This window comes from Giraffa tippelskirchi, chromosome 5 (assembly GCF_054371585.1).
Source record: "Giraffa tippelskirchi isolate mGirTip1 chromosome 5, T2T-mGirTip1v1.2.pri, whole genome shotgun sequence".
NCBI lineage: Eukaryota > Metazoa > Chordata > Mammalia > Artiodactyla > Giraffidae > Giraffa > Giraffa tippelskirchi.
The window spans coordinates 180,753,318-180,775,956 of NC_137279.1; the positions used below are offsets into that span (position 1 = coordinate 180,753,318).

At 42.8% G+C, this 22,639-nt stretch overlaps 1 protein-coding gene across 2 annotated transcripts in view; it reads right to left on the bottom strand.

Annotated features, from left to right (window-relative positions):
- MACF1 (microtubule actin crosslinking factor 1) overlaps positions 1-22,639 on the bottom strand; it is a 350,958-nt gene that overhangs the window by 216,674 nt on the left and 111,645 nt on the right. For both annotated transcript variants that reach the window (XM_081492100.1, XM_081492101.1), the window contains one exon: positions 3,567-3,628. In XM_081492100.1, the coding sequence (XP_081348226.1) occupies positions 3,567-3,628 (62 nt within the window). The remainder of the gene's footprint in view (positions 1-3,566; positions 3,629-22,639) is intronic.

Genomic DNA, 22,639 nt, shown 5'->3' on the forward strand with positions numbered 1-22,639 from the left:
GAAAGCCTTCCACAGCGATCAGTGCAAGGAAATAGAGGAAAACAATAGATTGGGAAAGACTAGAGATCTCTTCAAGAAAATTAGAGATACCAAAGGAACATTTCATGCAAAGATAGGCTCGATAAAGGACAGAAATGGTATGGACCTAACAGAAGCAGAAGATATTAAGAAGAGGTGGCAAGAATACACAGAAGAACTGTACAAAAAAGACCTTCATGACCCAGATAATCACGATGGTGTGATCACTCACCTAGAGCCAGACATCCTGGAATGTGAAGTCAAGTGGGTCTTAGAAAGCATCACTACGAACAAAGCTACTGGAGGTGATGGAATTCCAGTTGAGCTATTTCAAATCCTCAAAGGTGATGCTGTGAAAGTGCTGCACTCGATATGCCAGCAAATTGGGAAAACTCAGCAGTGGCCACAGGACTGGAAGAGGTCAGTCTTCGTTCCAATCCCAAAGAAAGGCAATGCCAAAGAATGCTCAAACTACCACACAATTGCACTCATCTCACATGCTAGTAAAGTAATGCTCAAAATTCTCCAAGCCAGGCTTCAGCAATACGTGAACCGTGAACTTCCAGATGTTCAAGCTGGTTTTAGAAAAGGCAGAGGAACCAGAGATCAAATTGCCAACATCCGCTGGATCATCAAAAAAGCAAGAGAGTTCCAGAAAAACATCTATTTCTACTTTATTGACTATGCCAAAGCCTTTGACTGTGTGGATCACAATAAACTGTGGAAAATTCTGAAAGAGACGGGAATACCAGACCATCTGACCTGTCTCTTGAGAAACCTGTATGCAGGTCAGGAAGCAACAGTTAGAACTGGACATGGAACAACAGACTGGTTCCAAATAGGAAAAGGAGTACGTCAAGGCTGTATATTGTCACCCTGCTTATTTAACTTATATGCAGAGTACATCATGAGAAACGCTGGGCTGGAAGAAACACAAGCTGGAATCAAGAATGCCGGGAGAACTATCAATAACCTCAGATATGCGGATGACACCACCCTTATGGCAGAGAGTGAAGAAGAACTAAAGAGCCTCTTGATGAAGGTGAAAGAGGAGAGTGAAAATGTTGGCTTAAAGCTCAACGTTCAGAAAACTAAGATCATGGCATCTGGTCCCATCACTTCATGACAAATAGATGGGGAAACAGTGGAAACAGTGTCAGACTTGATTTTTTTGGGCTCCAAAATCACTGCTGATGGTGATTGCAGCCATTAAATTAAAAGACGCTTACTCCTTGGAAGGAAGGTTATGGCCAACCTAGATAGCATATTTAAAAGCAGAGACATTACTTTGCCAACAAAAGTCCGTCTAGTCAAGGCTATGGTTTTTCCAGTGGTCATGTATGGATGTGAGAGTTGGACAGTGAAGAAAGCTGAGCGCCGAAGAATGGATGCTTTTGAACTGTGGTGTTGGAGAAGACTCTTGAGAGTCCCTTGGACTGCAAGGAGATCCAATCAATCCATCCTAAAAGAGATCAATCCTGGGTGTTCATTGGAAGGTCTGATGTTGAAGCTGAAACTCCAATACTTTGGCCACCTCATGCGAAGGGTTGACTCATTGGAAAAGACCCTAATGCTTGGTAGGATTGGGGGTGGGAGGAGAAGGGGACGACAGAGGATGAGATGGTTGCATGGCATAACCGACTCGATGGTCATGGGTTTGGGTAGACTCCAGGAGTTGGTGATGGACCAACCTCTCTGGTGATGGACCAGAGAGGCCTGGCGTGCTGCAATTCATGGGGTCGCAAAGAGTCGGACACGACTGAGCGACTGAACTGAACTGAACTCAATAAATTACTACCATTATCATCACATTTATTCTTACAGAAAACTTTATTAGGAAACTATTATAGTGGCCAAGTCAAGAGAAGAGGCCCTGGACTAGAACAGAGGAAAGAAATCAGATGTAAGCATCTTTCTGAGTTGGAAGTGATTGACTGGAGTTGGTGACAGGGAGAGATGATGGGCAGGACTAAATATAGTATGATTCCAGGTTCCTAACTTGGACAGCTAGGTACATGAATGAAAATACTGAGCACTTTGGGATGTACTGAATATAGGATATGTCTGGATAACATCCAGATGATTGCGTCAAGGACACTATTGAGATACGGGTCTTTGGCTTAGGAAAGAACACAGAGAAAGGCTCTATCATTACCTCCTGATATAAATCTTGTATTAAGAGTTTGAAAACTGACCTTACCTGCAGTTAAAGAAGTGACCTAAGGAGCTATGTCTGATTTATGTAACCATCTCCCAGGCCATAGTTTACTGAACTACATTGACAGACCCCTGAGCCACAGAGGAGAAGAAAACCCCAGCCACCCAGATTGTTTGTGTTTGTATCTTTAGAATCATGTGGCTGCAGAGGTTTACACCACCATTTGAGGGACAACCACCATGGCTCACATACAAGCAGAAGCAAGGAGTGCAGAGAACTGAATGAAGAAGACACACAGAAAGAAAAATGAAGAAACAAAGACCTCATAAAAAGAGGAGGAGAGAGCAGCTGCCTAGTGAAGCACAGTTTTCATAAAGCTCAGATGCATCCAGGCACCAGACTCTGGAGATCACCCCTATCCTTTTCTATGTGTGATTCCTTGCATTCTATGCAAACAGAATGATCCCTGCGGCTAACACAGATGAGATTGCCAAGAATATGGAGAACAAAACAAGAAAATGGTCAAGGTTAGGAGACGTCAACATGAAGGACTCGGACAGAGGGTGAGAAACCAGTGAAAGAGGCAGGAGAAAGGCGTTCATGGAGGTGAGAGGTAACTTGGGAAAAAGCAGTGTCCTGGAAGGCAACATAAGAGAGGGCTTTAAAGAAGCAGTGAGTTAGTCAGTACTATCAAATGCTACAAAGAAATCAAATGAAAGAAAGATAAAACCACTGGAAACAGCAATTAAGAGGTCCCTGGTGATCTTTCTCAGAGCAGCAATTATTATAACTCAAAATTATCTGAGTTGAGTAATTACTATAACCTAAAAACTTTGTATTCAAATCTGACTGTCATATTAGTCGTACTGTTTATCCTTAGGTAAGTAATATGCCTCTGCCTTGGGTTTTCCTCTTTAAAAATAATGATAAGATCTACGTCCAACCCTAGCCATTTTGCTCTGTATTTTAAACTGTGTGGGAGTGTATATACATACTAAAAAATTCACTAAACTGATCATTCAAGACTTGTACACTTTAAGAGAGAACAATATTTCCTCTGCCCCATCCTTACACAGTAATTAGATTAAAAAATGTAAAACAAAATAGGGGCTTATAAAACAGTTTGTAAAGTTTGACGCAAAGCATTCTTGGAAACTCAGGAATCACCCCATGGTATCCTCAACCTCAGCCTTCTCAGGTAATGGAGGAGTCACTGTCTTCACCAAGAAACTCATCCATGAACGTTTCCACACTACTAGGACTGTGTTAGATATATATACACTTTTTTAAGAAAAGCACGCATCCCCATCCACTGGACCGTGTGGGCAGCAATATGAGCTGAGAGGAGGGGCCGATGGAGTCGGATCGGGGGCCTCCGTGAGGGGCCTACCTTCATCAGGTGCTTGTTGACCCACTTGGTGAACGTCTTCTTCTGCACGCGGTCCCGTTCATCTGTGAGGAAACAGAGAAGGCACTCGCTTAGCGCTACCTGCGACATGTTCCCCAGCCTCTGCCTTGCCCACACTCAGCTTCTCCAGGACAGTGGAGACGGTTTCCTCAGCCTGAGGGACAGTGTCTTGTTGTTGGGAAGGTTCAGTCCCTCTGAATTTCCTCTTCTGTCTCTTTATACATTAGACAGAATCACATGCCTCAAGAATCATGTCACCACAGAGTCTCCTTCACATCCTAATTCTCCAAGGAGGGCAGTGATTCCCTGCACCCCCACCGCACCCCCAGCAAGCTCCAAAAATCCGAAGCTGCAAAAACCCCCAACAAGAGAGTCGGAGTAGCCTTGGCCCTCGGGACACCCAGGGCCGAGTTTACATTTCACTCTCCGCACACTGGTCCTCTTGATCAATGCTCTCCCCGCTCCCCCTCATCCCCTAGGACTCCCTCACTCCAGCTTCCTCCCCAGCCTTGCCAACCAAACTCTCAAAGCTGCCCACTAGGCCCCCCTGCACATCTCTCCTCCCCTCCCTCCCTTCTCCAAGTCTTACAACCCCCATTTTTTCTTAGGCAAATTCTGCTTCATTCTGACTTTGTTCACCTCTTCAACAGAAACATGACGGTCAACACTTGACAATGACTACATCACAGAGGCCTGATCATGAGGAGGACTCACTTTCTCCCACAACTGCCACCTCCAGACCACTGATCCATCAGCTCCGTTCCTCTTCTATTTATTTGAAGCCCTTTCCCTCCACTGTATCATCCTGTTCAAACCATCCCTGCTATCATCAACCATTCCCTGCTGTGTGCACCCCTCCACGTGGCAAATCTACCTTAACCTCCCCCAACAACTTGGTCCAATGGGTGTCCTCTGACGTCATTCTCAAATTATTTCAACATATGTGTTGACAATGCATGTGAGCCTGCTTGGCTCCACTGACCTTCATCTCCAATCCATAGCTAGCCACCACCATGCCACTTCCTAGGCCTCATTCCTTTTCCAAACATAGCTACTCAGCAGTTATCTTTACCAATCTTTCATATCTCCTCATCACTTTCAACCTTCAAGCACTCCCTTCTTATTTTATCCTATTTATTAAGAACATCTAAGATTATCCCAGTCTGTCCCAGACAACATGATTAAGCAAGTCAAAGCTGTTGTCACGAGTACCCCAGGGACTCTTACCTCCCTAATCTTCTACTATTACTTTCACTAGAACAGTCCCCAAGCTGAGATGACCACTCCTCCATCTCTTCTCCAACTAAGAGAAATTTCAGAGGAAAGTAGCAGAATTATGTGAATCTGACTCACTAGTAACTCACACAAACTTCAGTTAGGTTTTCTTTCCCTACTGCCTAGTCATTCCCTTCTTACTGATACCCAAGTAAAAGCCACACGAGCACTGGTCCAAACAATGTGAAGGCCTTCCATCCACCGCCAAGTGGACACCCTATCTTCTTACTTCTCTGAATCGATAACCATCCAGTAAGTTCTCCTTCATTTGTAGCTAACCTTACCCTCACCTCTTCCTTTCTGGTCTCTGAATCTGTACCCACCCAGTAAGCACTCCTTCATCTGTAGCTAACCTTACTTTAACCTCCTTCTGGCTTTCTTTGCAGGAAACAGTGATCTCTTCCTACTAGAGACCATGGAAGTTAGGAATTAGAATGCATTTGTCTAATTCCTTGCTGATTTGCAAATCCCCTCAACAACAATCATGTTCAGAGTTGAAAGGTCTGTCCAAATCTTGCATACATCTACAATATTACTGAGGGTTAAAACTTAACAGAGGATTCTTCATAAGCAACCCATACTAATTTAATAGTTCCATAAAGTGTCGTAATCTGCATCCTTATAAATTCTATCTATTGGCACTCATTTGGAACTGTTGAAACTTTTTTAAAGTCTAATCTAATTTTCCCTTCATAGAGTCCTACAAGTATTTAAGTCAGAATTTTTATTAGATTTGACCACTGTCATTCCAACATATTTTGATCATTTGATCTTTTCAGATGCTGATTCAGTTACCTGACCTCTTCATAATCCTTTCCAAGCTTGTGTCATCTGCAGAATGAATCAGAGTCAGCTTGCAGCTATAATCTCATCTATATCACTGACATTTTCACAGCAAGCTACTTTCTTCCTCTCCACTTCTCCACATGCTATTTAAAATCCAGCTCATTCATTCACTCATTTATTCTTTGAATAGGCCTTAGTAAGGAGCTAGCTGTTTGGAATAGCCTGTATTATATAAAGTCACAGTCCCTACCTTTAAAAGAGATGACAGTCTGGCAGAAAGAAGAAATAACTTCAATGTGGCCGTAACAGAGGTAAGCATAGAGTGCTCAAGAACGTAAGAGAAGTAGTTAAGCCTCTCTGAGTACAGGAGGATAGTGAACGTTTCTAGATGGGTGACTCTGCTGCTGCTGCTAAGTCGCTTCAGTCGTGTCCAACTCTGTGCGACCCCATAGACGGCAGCCCACCGGGCTTCCCCGTCCCTGGGATTCTCCAGGCAAGAATACTGGAGTGGGTTGCCATTTCCTTCTCCAATGCACGAAAGTGAAAAGTGAAAGTGAAGTCGCTCAGTCGTGTCCGACTCCTAGCGACCCCATAGACTGCAGCCTACTAGGCTCCTCCATCCATGGGATTTTCCAGGCAAGAGTACTGGAGTGGGGTTGCCATATTAAACCTTAAAAAATGACTTACAAGCTAGTCAGAAAGAGAAGGGAAGAGACAAGGCTACAAGAAGTTCCACCTAGTGCAGAGTGACGGAGATATGAAGGAACTCATATTCAGACAACGGCACAGAATTAACGGCGGCTGAAAGACAAGATGTGTGTCAGGTGGTAGTGGCACTTAAAACTGGATAGAATGGCTTGAGTCAAATCATGGCCTTTCATGATAAGTTGAGTCCAAACTTTATCGCCAAGAAACTGGTAAGGGAAGATAAGAGTACATATTAAAAGATTTTAAACAGGAGAATGACATGGTGAGATTGGTGTTTGAGAAATGTTACTCTGGCAGCCTTTCCTGACAATCCCATGTCTCAACAGTCTCTTTGTTCTCCAAATTTTTATGGTATTTACTATGCTAATCACTCAATCTGTACTTATATAATTATATAAATTCTAAACTTCGAATAACCTTCTTGTTCCTCATTAATGAGATCATTAAGTCCCTGAAGAAAGACAACATGCTTTACATTTTTACATCTACCATAGCTACTAACATCTAAAGCTCTACATAATAAGACCTAAAATAAATCCTTCCACTTATTTGAATTGAGAGTCAGCTTTTGAGCTATTGGAAGCATGACTGATGAGAAACCATCTGATTTCCCTAGTGCACTATCCCCATGGGAAGGCTTGGGAGGTGAACAGAATAACTATGGGTAGAAAATAAAGAAGACGCAATCATGTTAATCACACCTCCAGGTCTAAAGGATACGAGGCCATGAACTAAAAGAGAAATCACGTGAATTCCACCTCTTTAAAATATTGGCAAGTTTAAAAGGAAATTTATTAGCTTTTTCTTTTCCATCTATGTAGTGTTTAACCTGTTACAGCAAACATGTATTACTTTTATAATAAAATAATTCTATAAAGAAAACTTGTGTCTTCAGAGTGATAACTCTATAATATTAGAAACAGAATATTTTGGGTTATAAAGGTAATCAATAGAGCAAGGCAGAGTGGACCTGGCACTGGTGAAAATGCAGAACTTTTAGTCAGCTTTAATACTGTTTTCCATTATGTTTGCATGTCCCTGCAAACAGATGATACTTATTGCGATTCTGGAGTTTTTGCATACTGGATTGGGCTTTTTTGTTTTTCATTTTGGCTATACCACGCAGCTTGCATGATCTTATGTCACTGACTTGGGCCTCAGCAGTGGAAGTGCCGAGCCCTAACGACTAGACTGCCAGGGATTGGCCAACATATGATTAGAAGACTGGCTAAAGAAACACACAGAATGATATCAAAACCAAGTCACCTGTAAAGAGTCTCGTCTACTGTCTCATATCTTTTAGACATGAAGATGCTATTAACACAATTGAGTCTTTTAAATTTTACTACCCACAGTTATGCTGTTCACCTACCAAGCCCTCCCATGGGGATAATGCACTAGGGAAAGTGGATGGCCTCACATCAGTCATGCTTTGAATAGCTAGAAACCTGACTTTCAATTCAGAGGGAAGAGGTCCAAGTACTTATTCTGAATATAATGACTAAAAGCAACATGATTACAAGTCCTTCCCAAGACCAGCTAGCCTGCTTAGAGCTGAGCTATAAGTTCCTCAGAAGAAGGTTTTATATAACAACCTTGCCCCAAAGCTGGAGGATCCTTTTTTAGGATACTATGTTGCAGACCAATCAATTACATGAACATTCTCTCCTGACTTAAGCATTAGGATAAGAGGACACCAATACCACAGTGCCTGGAATTTAAGATGTTAATATTTCAGCAAGGAAATTCATTAGGGAAGTCAAACAGCAACTTGATTACACAGACCTTCAGAACACTCCAAACAGCTCAGACTTCAAAAGTTTCTAATAAGTTTTAGGTTTGATTCCCTACACATAAATCCTTCATTTAATTCCAGGCCCAGCAAAGATCTTTCTACCTAACACTGGAGATAAAAGTTTAAGAAGATATGTTTATGTGAGAAGAAAACAGTCAATCAGAGCAACGGTGATGTTACTTTTAAAAGCTTCTTGTAAACTCAGCTTCACCAAAGGCTATGAACTGACAACAAAGAACCCAACAGCCTCCTGGGAAATTCTTAGATTGAACTTATCGAGGCAGCAACTAATCATGTGAGGGTTACTCAATTAGAAAGGTTTAATACTAGTGTCCAACTTTATTAAGACACCAAGCTACCAATACCTATCCTAACTTTCTTAATTTTAGTGTCACTGGCAGAGATGTCCCTCCTTGCTACCTAGGCAAGTCCATCCCCCTGAAATGTGGATCCTACATCTTCCCTTCTCCTTGAGAAGCTTATTCCAACCATCCCTGCCTAGCTTGTATACCTTTACCTACTCCTCTCCTTTCCCCTCGGCTACAGGAACAAGTGTGAAGACAATGCTCACCGTTTCCACTTTCTCATCCCCCTGCTTCACCACGTGACCTGGCTTCCAGCCTCACAAATTCATGGAAACTGCTCTGCGCACTCCACAGTCACCTACCTGCCAACCCAGAAGACAATGCTGACCTTTCCTTTACCCTTTTAACCCCCCTCTTGCATCTGAGACTCCATTCTGCCCTGGTTTCCCTCCTTCCCCTTTGATTACTCCTTCTGGTTTGCTCACCCCTTAAATGTTTACTCATCCTTAGCCCTCTTTCCTTTTCATTCCGTATTACAGCTTCTTAAAATAGCCATGGGCCTAAAGGTCCATAAATGGGTTTGGAGGGGGAGGGGTCATAAGCCACCTAAAATTGCAGGCAAAATTTCTGGTGTTATGTACATTATGGGATGGGAAAAAAAAAAAAAAAAAACCTATAGACTTTCCAAAAAACAAGTAAGAGTTGTTCTCTACATTCTCCCAAAATGATTTTCTCTACCCATGGTTTCAACTGTAACCTATACACTGACAATTCCCAAATTCATTATCTTCAGCTCAGTACTTTATTCTAAATACCATTCTCATATGTGCAACTGACTCCTAAAACTTTCATGCTCATTTCAAGCTCAGCTTGCCTAAAAATGAACTCTTCTTATCTCTCTCCCTACTTCTAATAGGTTTCCCTGCTATATATAATCCATCTGTTGTGGTTTGAATGTCTATGCCCTCCTAAAATTCATACCCGGAAATCATACTCCCAATGTGATGTGACAGAATTAGAAGGTGAAGCCTTAGGGAAGTGATTAGGTCATCAGGGAGGAGCTCTCATAGATGGAATTAGTGTCCTTACAAAAGGGACCCCAGAGCTCTTTTGCTCCCACTCCATCATGAAGGTGCAGTGAGAAGACAGCTAGCTGTCTAGGAAACAGGAAGAGGTCCTTACAAGACACCAAATCAGTAGGTGCCTTGACCATTGACTGACCCACCTCCAGAACGGTGAGAAATCGATGTCTGCTGTTTAAGCCACTGAGTCTATGGTTTTGTTACAGCAGCCCAAAGGTAGCTCAGCAGTACCAAATCTGCCTGCCAATGCAGAAGACCCTAGTTTGATCCCTGGATCAGGAAGACCCCCTGGAGAAGGAAATGACAACCCACTTTAGTATTCTTGCTTGGAGAATTGTATGGACAGAGGAGCCTGGCAGGCTATACAGTCCATGGGGTCGCAAAAAGTCGGACACGACTTAGTAACTCAACAATAAACGGACTAAGACAGCTCCTCCTCAAGGCTGCCAGCAACCTTTTTCACAAGAATGATCTTGTTACTGTCACATTAAAATCCTTCAGTGACTCCTTATCCTCCTAATAATATAACAGCTAACATTTATTGACAATCTACTTATATGTCAAGTACCTTACATTTATCGTTCCCAGTACTCAACAACCCTGAAAAGCATTATTTTATTGGAAAGATAAAGCCCACAGAGGCTTGCCCCAGATCACTAGGTTAAGTCTGAACCCAGCTCTACTGGATTCTAAAGCCTGATACCTGCATTCAGGATAATATTTAAACTTTTTAGCTTGAGACCTAAGACCTCTTATGATGTGGCCACTTTTCCCTCTCCAATCTTTCATAAAAACTCTAATTTTCAGCTTGGGTGAATGTATAGTTTAGTTTAGTCACTCAGTCATGAATGACTCTTTGCGACCCCATGGACTGCAGCATGCCAGGCCTCCTTGTCTATCACCAACTCCCAGAGTTTACTCAAACTCATGTCCATTGAGTCAGTGATGCCATCCAACCATCTCATCCTCTGTCACCCCCTTCTCCTCCTGACTTCAATCTTTCCCACCATCAGGGTCTTTTCAAATGAGTCAGCTCTTTGCATCAGGTGGCCAAAGTATTGGAGTTTCAGCCTTAACATCAGTCAGTCCAATGAACATCCAGGACTGATCTCCTTTAGGATGGACTGGTTGGATCTCCTTGCAGTCCAAGGGACTCTCAAGAGTCTTCTCCAACACCACAGTTCAAAAGCATCAATTCTTCAGTGCTCAGCTTTCTTTACAGTCCAACTCTCACATCCATACATGACTCCTGGAAAAACCACAGCCTTGACAAGATGGACCTTTGTTGTGAACGTACAACTGTCCCCAAATGAGGCACGTGCTCTTATACCCTCCTGGCTTTGCATTTACTGTTCTCTCTGTGTGGAAGACAGCTCTGGGTTTCCCCAACTGTTCATTCTTTGGCATTCAACTCAGCTATCACCTCCTCCATCCCTTACACACATGAATTGAGGTCATCTCCCTCTTGTGCTTATTACAAGGTATCATAGTTTGCTTATTCATCTGTTCTGTTGTACTCAGAACAACTTGAGGATAGGTCTGTGGTCAGAAACGAAAGCCTGCATTTGAGGCACAAAGCTCTGTGTTCTATTCCAATGTAGACTACAACATAGCCCCAGTGCATCATGAATCAAGAAAAAAGCAAATGAGAGAAAAGCCTCTGCTTATTTTCCTGAGGGCCACAGAAAAATTACAAGTGGTTCAAGAAGCCTAAGAAGCACCAACAACCTGGAAATATAAAACTGAGACACATGAGCTGACAAAAAGGGAAATGAATATGTAGAAAGCTGGGATCAGCCTGTTCCCTGACCACATGAGGTCAACCGAGTGGCAGAGACCAATACGTGTTAATAAATAAATAATTAACAATAACACCAAGCAAATAGCACACCAGATACAAGCTGCACAAAATTGTGGGGATAAACAGGGTTGGTTAATTCTGACAGAGGGATAGGAGAAGAGTTCATGAAAGGCGTGGTATTTGAAGTAAATCTGGGATGACAAGAATGATTTTGGCAGCCTACAAAGAGGTTAAGGAATTCCAAAGAGTAAGCATGAGCAGTGACTTGGAGATCTGTGAGTACACAGGATATGCTGCAGGGCATGGTGTGGCTACATACCATGGAAACTAATAAGGTGACCTGAGATCACATCACTCCAGAGCTGGAATAAGGAGCATGTTAATACTTAATTCAGCAGATAAAGGATACCACTGAAATTATTCTGGAAAGATTAGCCTGGCATTGGACTGAAGACCAGAGTGCAGCAGAGAAACACTAAGAGGCAGAAGCAACTAGAGGCCTACTGTGTGCGACAGACCAAGAAAGAAACCAACAGCATGAAAAGTGCTGAGGCAGCAGGAATACAAAAAGGCAGGCAGATCCCCACAACAATGCAGAGGAAGAAACAACAGCCTTTAACTACTGACTAGCTGTTAAAGAAAGGGAGAGTGGAAGACAATTCTAAAGTTTCTAGTCACAGCAACTGGGAGGAGTGGTACCTTGAGATAAGGACAACAGAAGGCACAGATTGGGTTGGGTAAAACCGTTGAAAATTCTTAAAGAGATGAGAATATCAGACCACGTTACCTGCCTCCTGCAAAACCTGTATGCAGGTCAAGAAGCAATGGTTAGAACTGGACATGCAACAACAGACTGGTTCCAAATTGGGAAAGGAGTACGTCAAGGCTGTATATTGTCACCCTGCTTATTTAACGTCTATGCAGAGTACATCATGAGAAACACCAGACTGGATGAAGCACAAGCTGGAATCAAGATTGCCAGGAGAAATATCAATAACCTCAGACATGTAGATGATACCACCCTTATGGCAGGAAGGGAAGAGGAACTAAAGAGCTTCTTGATGAAGGTAAAGGAGAGTGAAAAAGCTGGCTTAAAACTCGACATTCAAAAAACTAAGATCATGGCATCTGGTCCCATCACTTCATGGGAAATAGATGGGGAAACGACGGAAAAAAGTGACAGTTTAATTTTTTGGGCTCCAAAATCACTGCAGATAGTGACTGCAGCTATGAAATTAAAAGACACTTGCTCCCTGAAAGAAAAGCTATGACAAACCTAGACAGCATATTAAAAAGCAGAGACATTACTTTGCCAACAAAGGTCCATATAGTCAAAGCTATAGTTTTTCCAATAGTCATGTATTGGATGTGAGAGTTGAACTATAAAGAAAGCTGAGCGCCGAAGAATTGATGCTTTTGGACTGTGGTGTTGGAGAAGATTCTTGAGAGTCCCTTGGACAGCAAGGAGATCAAACCAGTCAATCCTAAAGGAAATCAGTCCTAAATATTCACTGGAGGACTGATGCTGAAACTAAAGCTCCAATACTTTGGCCACCTGATGCAAAGAGCTGACTCATTTGAAAAGACCCTGATGCTGGGAAAGACTGAAAGCAAGAGGAGAAGGGGATGACAGAGGATGAGATGGTAGGATGGCATCACTGACTCGAGGGACACGAGTCTGAGCAAGCTCCGGGAGATGGTGGAGGACAGGGAAGCCTGGTGTGCTGCAGTCCATGGGGTCACAAAGATTCAGACATGACTGAGCAACTAACTGAACAACAACAAAGTAGAAGAAACATAATGAGGTGTCAGCAGGCCCTTCTTGCAGACAGTTGGAACCTTAGATCTAGAGTTCAGAAGAGCAGGCAGAACTAAGGATATAGATTTGATACTAACAGTTGATAGCTGAGGCTGCAGCAAGTAGAACAGCTAGCCTATTTCACATTTTCCTAAATCACCACTTTGCTCACATTACCCCTCTATTCAAAATGCTTTAGTTGCTCTCAGAAGACCAGAGGCTCAGGTCCACGTCCTTTGTTTCTGTTGTCCATTACACCCCTCTGAAATGCAATTCCAGTTTTTACTTACTATATGTTAGGTGATTGGGAGAAATAAAGATAAGACATGGTCACTGACCTGAAGGAATTTATAATCTATCTACTCTTCCAACTTTATCTTTAGACTCTCCACTGCAACCATTCTGATCTCAGTTTCCAAACATACCTTGCACATTCTTGCCTTTGTTCACCCGTTTCCCCCTATATCTACCCTCCTCTTTTTGGTTTATCTCATTTAAAGCCTCCTTACAAGGTCCAGCAGAAGTCTCACTTCTTCCTTTAAACCTTTCTGGCTATCCCAGCCACCTCTGGATGCCTGTGTATTTAATTTACTTGGCACCGGGCATACAAAATCTACTGCTAGACATCTTTACATGCAAATCCCATTTCTTTATCTGAACAACTTTAGCTCTTTGGAGTCAAGAATTATGTTTTAAAATTTCTTTAAATAGCCAACATTTAGGACAACAGTAAGCACTTGAGAATATTCATTCATTTACCAATATATACTATGTGATAAACTGTGGAAAATTCTGAAAGAGATGGGAATACCAGACCATCTGACCTGTCTCTTGAGAAACCTGTATGCAGGTCAGGAAGCAACAGTTAGAACTAGACACCGAACAACAGACTGGTTCCAAATAGGAAAAGGAGTACGTCAAGGCTGTATATTGTCACCTCGCTTATTTAACTTATATGCAGGGTACATCATGAGAAACTCTGGGCTGGAAGAAACACAAGCTGGAATCAAGATTGCTGGGAGAAATATCAGTAACTTCAGATACGCAGATGACACCACCCTTATGGCAGAAAGCGAAGAAGAACTTAAGAGCCTCTTGATGAAAGTGAAAAGGAGAGTGAAAAAGGTGGCTTAAAGCTCAACATTCAGAAAACTAAGATCATGGCATCTGGTCCCATCACTTCATGGCAAATAGATGGGGAAACAGTGGAAACAGTGTCAGACTTTATTTTTTTGGGCTCCAAAATCACTGCAGATGGTGCTTGCAGCCATGAAATTAAAAGACACTTACTCCTTGGAAGGAAGGTTATGGCTAACCTAGATAGCATATTTAAAAGCAGAGACATTACTTTGCCAACAAAGGTCCGTCTAGTCAAGGCTATGGTTTTTCCAGTGGTCATGTATGGATGTGAGAGTTGGACGGTGAAGAAAGCTGAGCGCCGAAGAATGGATGCTTTTGAACTGTGGTGTTGGAGAAGACTCTTGAGAGTCCCTTGGACTGCAAGAAGATCCAACCAGTCCATCCGAAAGGAGATCAGTCCTGTGTGTTCATTGGAAGTTCTGATGTTGAAGCTGAAACTCCAATACTTTGGCCACCTCATGCAAAGAGTTGACTCATTGGAAAAGACCCTAATGCTGGGAAGGATTGGGGGCAGGAGGAGAAGGGGACAACAGGGGATAAGATGGTTGGATGGCATCACCGACTCGATGGACATGGGTTTGGGTAAACTCCGGGAGTTGGTAATGGACAGGGAAGCCTGGCGTGCTGCGATTCATGGGGTCGCAAAGAGTCGGACGCGACTGAACTGAACTGAACTGAACTATGTGAGAGCCCACTATGTGCTGTTATATCTATATGGATACTTTATTGAAGAAGGAATTCCTGGGGCCTGGACTCCATCTTAGGCCTGTTGGTGCTGATCATGCTCGGCCGCCTCTCTAATGGACTCTGAACTCCGTGCCTAGTGCCTGTGAAAACGACAATAGAAGGATAAGACCCCTCCGGACAAGGGAACCTTGAAGATCGTATCCAGGTTACTCATCGCCTAAGAGAAAACACACACTAATCACCCCTGTCTCTGGACAGGCCTTAAATTTTTCTGTACCTATCGGAGTGTAACCTCGGGCTTATTGATTATTGGCCAATTGTTTAACTGTTTGAACACATAACACCTAAATGATGAGATTATTGTGATTGTATTTACCCTTCCTTTGTTTATGTAAGTCTCAAGGAATTTGGGGTGGTGAGTTCAGACACATACACATGGGGTATAAAAGATTTTCACAAATGCTGGTCGGGGTCCTTGGCTAAGAGGAGACTCTGCCTTGGGCCTGCCGGTGTAATAAACTGCCCTCCATTACCTGCATTGTCCTTCTGAGTGAGTTTGTTTCCCAAAATGCGTGGCTATAACATTATGATCAGACTAAGACATATTCTCAAATGATAATTAAAAGACTTTACAGCGGGGAGCAGAGATCTCCATTTGGATGCCCTTTCCACAGTCACAGCTTTTCTAAATTCTTCCTGCCCCATCTAGACAGAGGAAACTTCACACCACTTAATGTGAACTCAAAGAAAATGGGCTAAAATGAAGATCAAGCGATTAAAATGTACTTAGCAGTAATACAGAATGGCACCAGCATTATATAATGACTCCTTTCCCTAGAAGTATGCAAGTCAACTTTGGGAGGTAAGAATGACTTGGATATTTATTGTGTCTATTCTGTGTCAGACACTGTACAAAGCCTGTCTCATTTAGTATTTGACTTAATCTTCACAATTCTATCAAGCACACATTATTTATCTTCATTTCATAGTTCAAATTCAGGTTCAGGGACACTTAATAAAAATTTGCCTGATGTCACATGGTTAGTGAGTAGTAGAAGTGAAATTCAAATCCAGGTCTGCCATGGACTTTTAACTATAAACTCTACCACCACTGTGAAATTATTAGAAGGCAACACAACACAGCCCTATATAACGTAGGGAAGAGGAGAGGTGCAAACTATAACTATAATAGGGATGCATGAAAGGTATCGGTCACCAAAGGTTGGTGAAGACTCAGAATGTCTCAATGAGGACTGAGACTTGGGAATTTAGGAAAGTGATAACTAGAGACTTCAGGGCAAAATTAAAATTTTCATGTTGTTTCTTAGGAAAAATCTGAACTTTGTTACTGATAATTGTTTGCACTACTGGGAATCAGAGAGTACAAGGCAGAAAGGCAAAAGTTAGATAAAGAAACAAGCCAGGAGTAAGCCTGGTGGCAAAAGAAAAGAGTGATAGAGATGAAAGGAAAAGCTTGAAAGGAGAAGGGAAGAATGAGAAAAGCATAATAGCTTCTAGAGTCTTTAATGGAACACCACACTCAGAAAAAATAAAAATATTTCACAGTTACAGGAGATACAGATACAAGAGATACAGGGATTGGACTTCCATGGTGGTCCCGTGGTTAGGAATCCACCTGCCAATTCAGGGGACATGGGTTTGATCTCTGGTTCGGAAAGATTCCACATTCCACAGGCAACCAAGCCGGCAAGCCACAATCACGGAATCCCGCATGCTTTAGAGCCAGTGCTCCACAACAAGACAAGTCACCACAATGAGCAGCCCAAGTACCGCAACTAGAGAGGAGCCCCTGCCGCTGCAACTTGAGAAAGCCCATTCGCAGCAGTGAAGACCCAGCACATTCAAAAATAAATAAATGAAGAAATACAAGGGTTAACAATCCTCAAAAAATCATCTTAAAGACGAATAAATTGAAGCCCAGGTTTAAGAATTTAGATAAGGTTACAGAGGGGCAGAATCAGGTCTATAACTTGGATTTCCCAGCTGCCGCTCTATGGCTTACTTTACAGGATACTCATCTCCCCTCTGTGGGCCTGAGTCTCATCTATAAAGTGAGGAGTCTGGACTAGGTCAGTGGTTTCCCAATACCAGTCTGTAAACCAACCATATCAAAATCAGCAGAGGCACTTGCTCTGGGCTTGGCGCCCTAACATATACTCTTCATAATGACTCTATGAGTTAGGGCCTATTTTAATCTCCTTTTAGTAAATGAGGAAGCTGGGCAGACAGAGAAAGCTAAGCAGTTTTCCAGTTCTCACAAGGCTACTGAGTGGTAGAGCAGGAGCCCCAAGGAGACAATGAGGCCAAAGTCCATTTTCTTAACTGTTAGGTCACACTGCCTCCAGGGGATTAAACTGAGGTGGATGAACTGGGAGAACAATGTTTTTGCCCTGAAAATTTCAATGAAGATTCTAGCCTTCCTTATATTCTTCTGTTGATTACAGAAAAGCGTCCCTCATATCACTAAGCATTTTCAGATGTACAGGAGTCTTTCCTCTAGATCTCAGAGGAAATCTCAGCGATACCAGAAAGATAAAAAGCTAGACTCCACGGCAATAACTGACTAAAACTGCTACTCCTTGTGCCGCAACCATTATTATTGTACTAACTTTGTTTCTGAGAAAGTACTTAAAAATTTGGCAGTACTGACTGGTCTTCAGTCAAGAGACAGGATCAGAACCCTGATTCTACTCCCTTTCTGAGATCTCCTCTTAATCAAACAACCAGCAATCTCAAATTTAGTGAAAAATCTGCTCATTTGGGTCACAATTTTGTTTTGCTTTGGAGACTAAAAGTACAAAACCAAAAGACATTAGTAGTATTATCAATCCAGTAGTTCCTAAACTTAGATTTTACAAATGAGTAAATGTTCCAAAATAAATCTGAAAACCTAACATAAAGTTGTCAACTTTTTATTTTGCTAAGTAAAGTTATCTAAAAACAAACTACCACCTGACAATAATTCTTTCATAAAATAATGGACATTTTAACATCAAAAAAGTAGAAATGCCAATTTCAGAATAAAGAACAGTTCTTTAAGTTATGAAAAGCACACACTTTATTTTCCTTATCTTATCCATTTTACTGGGAATTGATGACAATGCCTGCAACACCAGTCTGTACACCCTACAGTTTGGAAGCCAAGAAAACCTATGGCCAAAAAGGCTAGGCCACCTGCTCAAGGTCATAGAACATTATTTAAACAAACTGCTCTCCTTTATCAAGAGATCTAAGCAACAAGACTCTTCCTAGCCTCCAAATCTTCTTGAGGTCCCCATCCCCAGAACACCTTCAAGCCTTTTTCCCTCCTCACAGCTGGCAAGAGAGTAAATAAGGGCATTAGCCCTTATTAGTGATCAGCCCCAAAGAGGAAACCAGGGCCATGACTCCACCCTCCTCTCCTCCCACAATCCTGTCTGCTCCGAGGTAGACTCTGTAACCAACCAACTTCTCCTAAAAATATGCCCTGGACTTTCAGAACGTAACTTAAAAGTGGTTTCCTGACTCAGACAGAAGCGTGAGCATGAATTCAGTCTCTATAAAAAAGTCCCACACCCAAAGCTTAGGCTCTTAACTGCCAGTCACTACAACTTTAAGAAGTTCCCCAGGAAGTCAGGGACCAATGGTCTCTCCCACTGCCCGTTTTAACAAGCCCAAAGGCTGTAAACGCCTCCAAGGCTTCTGAGTCCATGCATTCCTGTGAGTCAGTGAGAGTAAAGACTATTTGGGACCCTCAGGCCCAGGCAAGGAAAACAGAAATTTCACATACTAACCCATACAGCACATGCGGCAAACCAGGTGGGTGTTGAACTTGTGCTCATCTTGGTAACTGGGCCACATGTCGCCAGCGTCTGCTGACGCTGCCTAGAAGGAAGGTGTCCCAAAGAACCTCCAGCTAGGGGCCTGTGCACCCCCTGCAGCTCCTTAAAAAAGGCTGCGAAGTGAACAGAGACAGACAGCCAAAGGGCTGTGCAATGAACAGAAAGACAGCATAAGTTCGGAGAAGTGGCTCCACCCACCACTTCCTACTGACCTCCTCCCTCCCCTTGAGGTCAGAGAGGAAGCTCCTCCCTGGGGCACTTCCAAACTGGGTCCAGGTCTTCATGCAAAAGGCATCCTATTCAAAAGCAGCACAGCTCAGTGTTTGCAGACCAACGGCAACAAGCGAGGTGGGCACTTCGGGTGCAGAAGTCCAGCCGCATTATTAAGTGAAGTGAGCCTGGTTAGGCAGAAGCCAGTCTCTGAGTTACTCTCCTCTTGCAGAGCAGACACTTATGACCCCATGAATCTGAGACAGTTGCAGGAGGGCCGAGGAGGTAAAATGGCTTACTGCCAAGTTAAGCACAGGGTACCCAGTGCCCAGCCTGTTCCTAGGGCTTGACTCTTCTCAGGCCAAATGTCTAGGGCTTGACTCTTCTCAGGCCAAATGTCTATATAAAGTGTTAACTGACTGAAAAGCCCCCGCAGTGGGAGAGACCATCACGACGCAAGTCTATACGCTGTTCGCTGCCAACCGATTCCTAGATTCTGAAGGGAGCTTCATGTTCCAACCTACAGCTGTCCCGAGTCAGAGTCTCTCCCCAGTGATTCCACCTACTTTACAGAGTGAGCCTGGCCCCAGCCAGCCTCCAGGTAGATCTAGTATAGCAGATCTCATCAGCTTCAAAAGTACTGTTGGCTTGCCGCTCCGTTCTTTCCCCTCCTCCATCCAGGAATGTCACCCCAAAGTCCCCTACCTCTTTCTAGACCCTCCCATTTGTCTCTGCAGTCAACGCACTTGACTCAGCCGTGCCAGGAATCCTTTATCCTTCAGAGGAAGGCTGCTTGCTTGTTTATCCAACTTGTTTTCCGAGTCTTGGCTAATTGTGCCAGACACTGGAATGTTGAAGGAATACAATGAAGGGCTTTTTCATTCAGATGGCCCAGCCCATCGCTGCTTCTTCACAATTCTGACCCAACCAGGAGGCAGAAAAAGCCGAGCCTCTGTTGCTGTCAGGACAGACGCTCCGATCCTGTCCCCACACCACTCAGAAGGCCCCACTGCAGATAAGGGCCTAATCGCTGGCCCTCCTCTCTAGCTCCCTAAATAGAACAACTTCTTCGGGCTAATGCTACTTCCAATCCTGTTCCTGAAGACAGGGAGGGAGGGCCAGCACCCAGAAAAGCAAGTTTCCAGAGGTTAGTCCGAAAGACTACAAGTGGCAAATAAAAAGCGATCGAGTTTTCCAAGCAGGTCCCTGAGTCTAAACAAGCCCTGTGTGCCGCCCCAGCTCCCTGACAGCCTCCTCACCCTCTCCAGGGCATCCCTTCCACCCACAAACTAGCAATGATCCTGCTACTACTTACTCATAACAGGACCCACAGCTGACTCGACCCCGCCTTGACTAAGCTCCTAGTCACCCCTAGTCAGTTTGTTCCTCTTATTCGAGTCTTCTTAGTCTTGAAGGAAGGGTTCTCCTAGAATTTACCTTGTACTAGGAAAATAAAAGCATAAGAAATAGGGAAGAGAGACGAAAAGGGAACAAATATTTCCTGATTCATATTTAGTAACCTTTTCCTTTATCAGATTTAAATTCCTTCAGTGCAGGGCTGCCTTTAGTTTTCATATCCCAGTCTCTTAACACATTTAGAAGGCACTCAATAATCCAAGCTAAAATTAATTGAGCATCTACTGTAACTGTTAGTTCACATGCAATGTGCTAAAAACTTTAAATAATTATCATTTCATTTAATCCCAACAATTCTCTTGGGAAGGTGAACCAAAGCCTGCTTTTTTCTCACTCCCCTGGGATCTAGGCAGAACTTATTTCCCTTGAAGGTACTAGAGACTGAGGAAAGTAAGAGAAAGCTGTGGGGACAAAGTCAGCCTAGCCACCAGGAGACAGGCCTTCCCTTTAGGATCCTAGGAGGTTCTGAGCCTCAAAACGGAAGCCATTGCTGACAGGAAAGACAGGACCCTGATGGAGACAGTCAGCTCTTAATTACCGGACAAAATCAGCCAGTATAGTTAGTGATCACCCAGGTCGTTCCCATTCCTTTTTAGCCCAGTGTTTAGCCATTTCATAGTTCACCAGATGTGAAAGGCAGGAAAAGGTGAATCTGGCTGCTCCCTGTAGATCCATTAAAATGTTGAATGGAAGGAAGAGATCCAAGCCAATATTTCTGTGGCTAGAAGATATCTTAGAATTTACAGCTACTGGCTTTCTTACTAGCACAGAAAACTGAAGCTATTCATTTATTTCCGAAAACATCAAAATCACCCACTATTGAGGATAATAAAGCAGACATGGTCTTTCCTTCTAATGTGTGTGACAATGATTCATAATATATCACTAACTTTTTATGTATTTCCACATTGGCTTCTACCCTATTTTTAAATCCCCAACTGTAAAAACAAACATTTATATTTTGTCCCAGGAGTCTACATGAAAGTGCCATGTCTTCACTGATATCTTTTGGTTTTTTAAGTATAATAATGACAGCAAACAATTATACAGTCCTTCCCACATGTAGAATATATTCTAAGTACTAACTCAAAGCAACCATGAAGTATTATAAACCCCATTTTACAAATGAGGACATAGAGGCCCATATAGATTACTGTCACTCTGCCAGAACAGCAGAGATAGGAGGAAAATACAGGCAGTTTAACCCCAGACTCTCAGCAAGTTCTCAATGACAATTCCATACTATATCCAAGTGTGGCCCAGATAATCGCACTCTCAGAACTGCAGAACATTGGAGACTTCAGTCTTTGTCTTCCACACACTGAACAACCTAGAAAAAAATAACTAAGGAAAGAAAAAGAGAAAGACTACATCTTGATTAAAACAGCTAATGCTTTAGTTATTTCAGCAAAGATATATTAGGTATTTGACCATTTGTTTAAATATCTGCATATCTATTATATGTCTGACCCTTTGTGACCCCATGGACTGTAGCTTGCCAGGCTCCTCTGTCCATGGAATTTTCCAGGCAAGAATACTGGTGTGGGTTGCCATTTCCTTCTCCAGGAGATCTTCCCAATCTAGGGACTGAACCTGAGTCTCCAGAATTGCAGGCAGATTTTTTACCATCTGAGCCATCAGGGAAGCCCCTAATAAAATGTTAGATAATACAAGTAGATGCTGCACAGACTAGTCATAAAGGAAGAATCAAAATTCAAAGCAATCTTGGACTTCCCTGGTGGTACAGTGGATAAGAATTCACCTGCCAATGCAGGGGACATGGGTTCAATATCTCATTTGGGAAAATGCCACATGCCACAGAGCAACTAAGCCTGTTCACCACAAGCTCAGGGTTACTGAGCCCGCACTCTAGAGCCCACAAGCTGCAACTACTGAGCTCACGTGCTGCCAATACTGAAGTACATGCGCCCTACAGCCTGTGCTCTGCAACAAAAAAAGCCACCACAACGAGAAGCCCATATAACCCAATGAAGAGTAGCACCTGCTCACCGCAACTAGAGAAAGCCCATGTGTAGCAACAAAGACCCAGCACAGCCAAAAAATTAAAATAAAATACATAAATTATTAAAAAGTACTTAAAAGGTACTAAAAAAGAAATTTAAAGCAATCTCAAAAATCTACACCAAATCTCACAGGACAAAATTTCATTAAAATGTCTTTAAGTCTTATGCTGAAGTTCTAGAAAACCA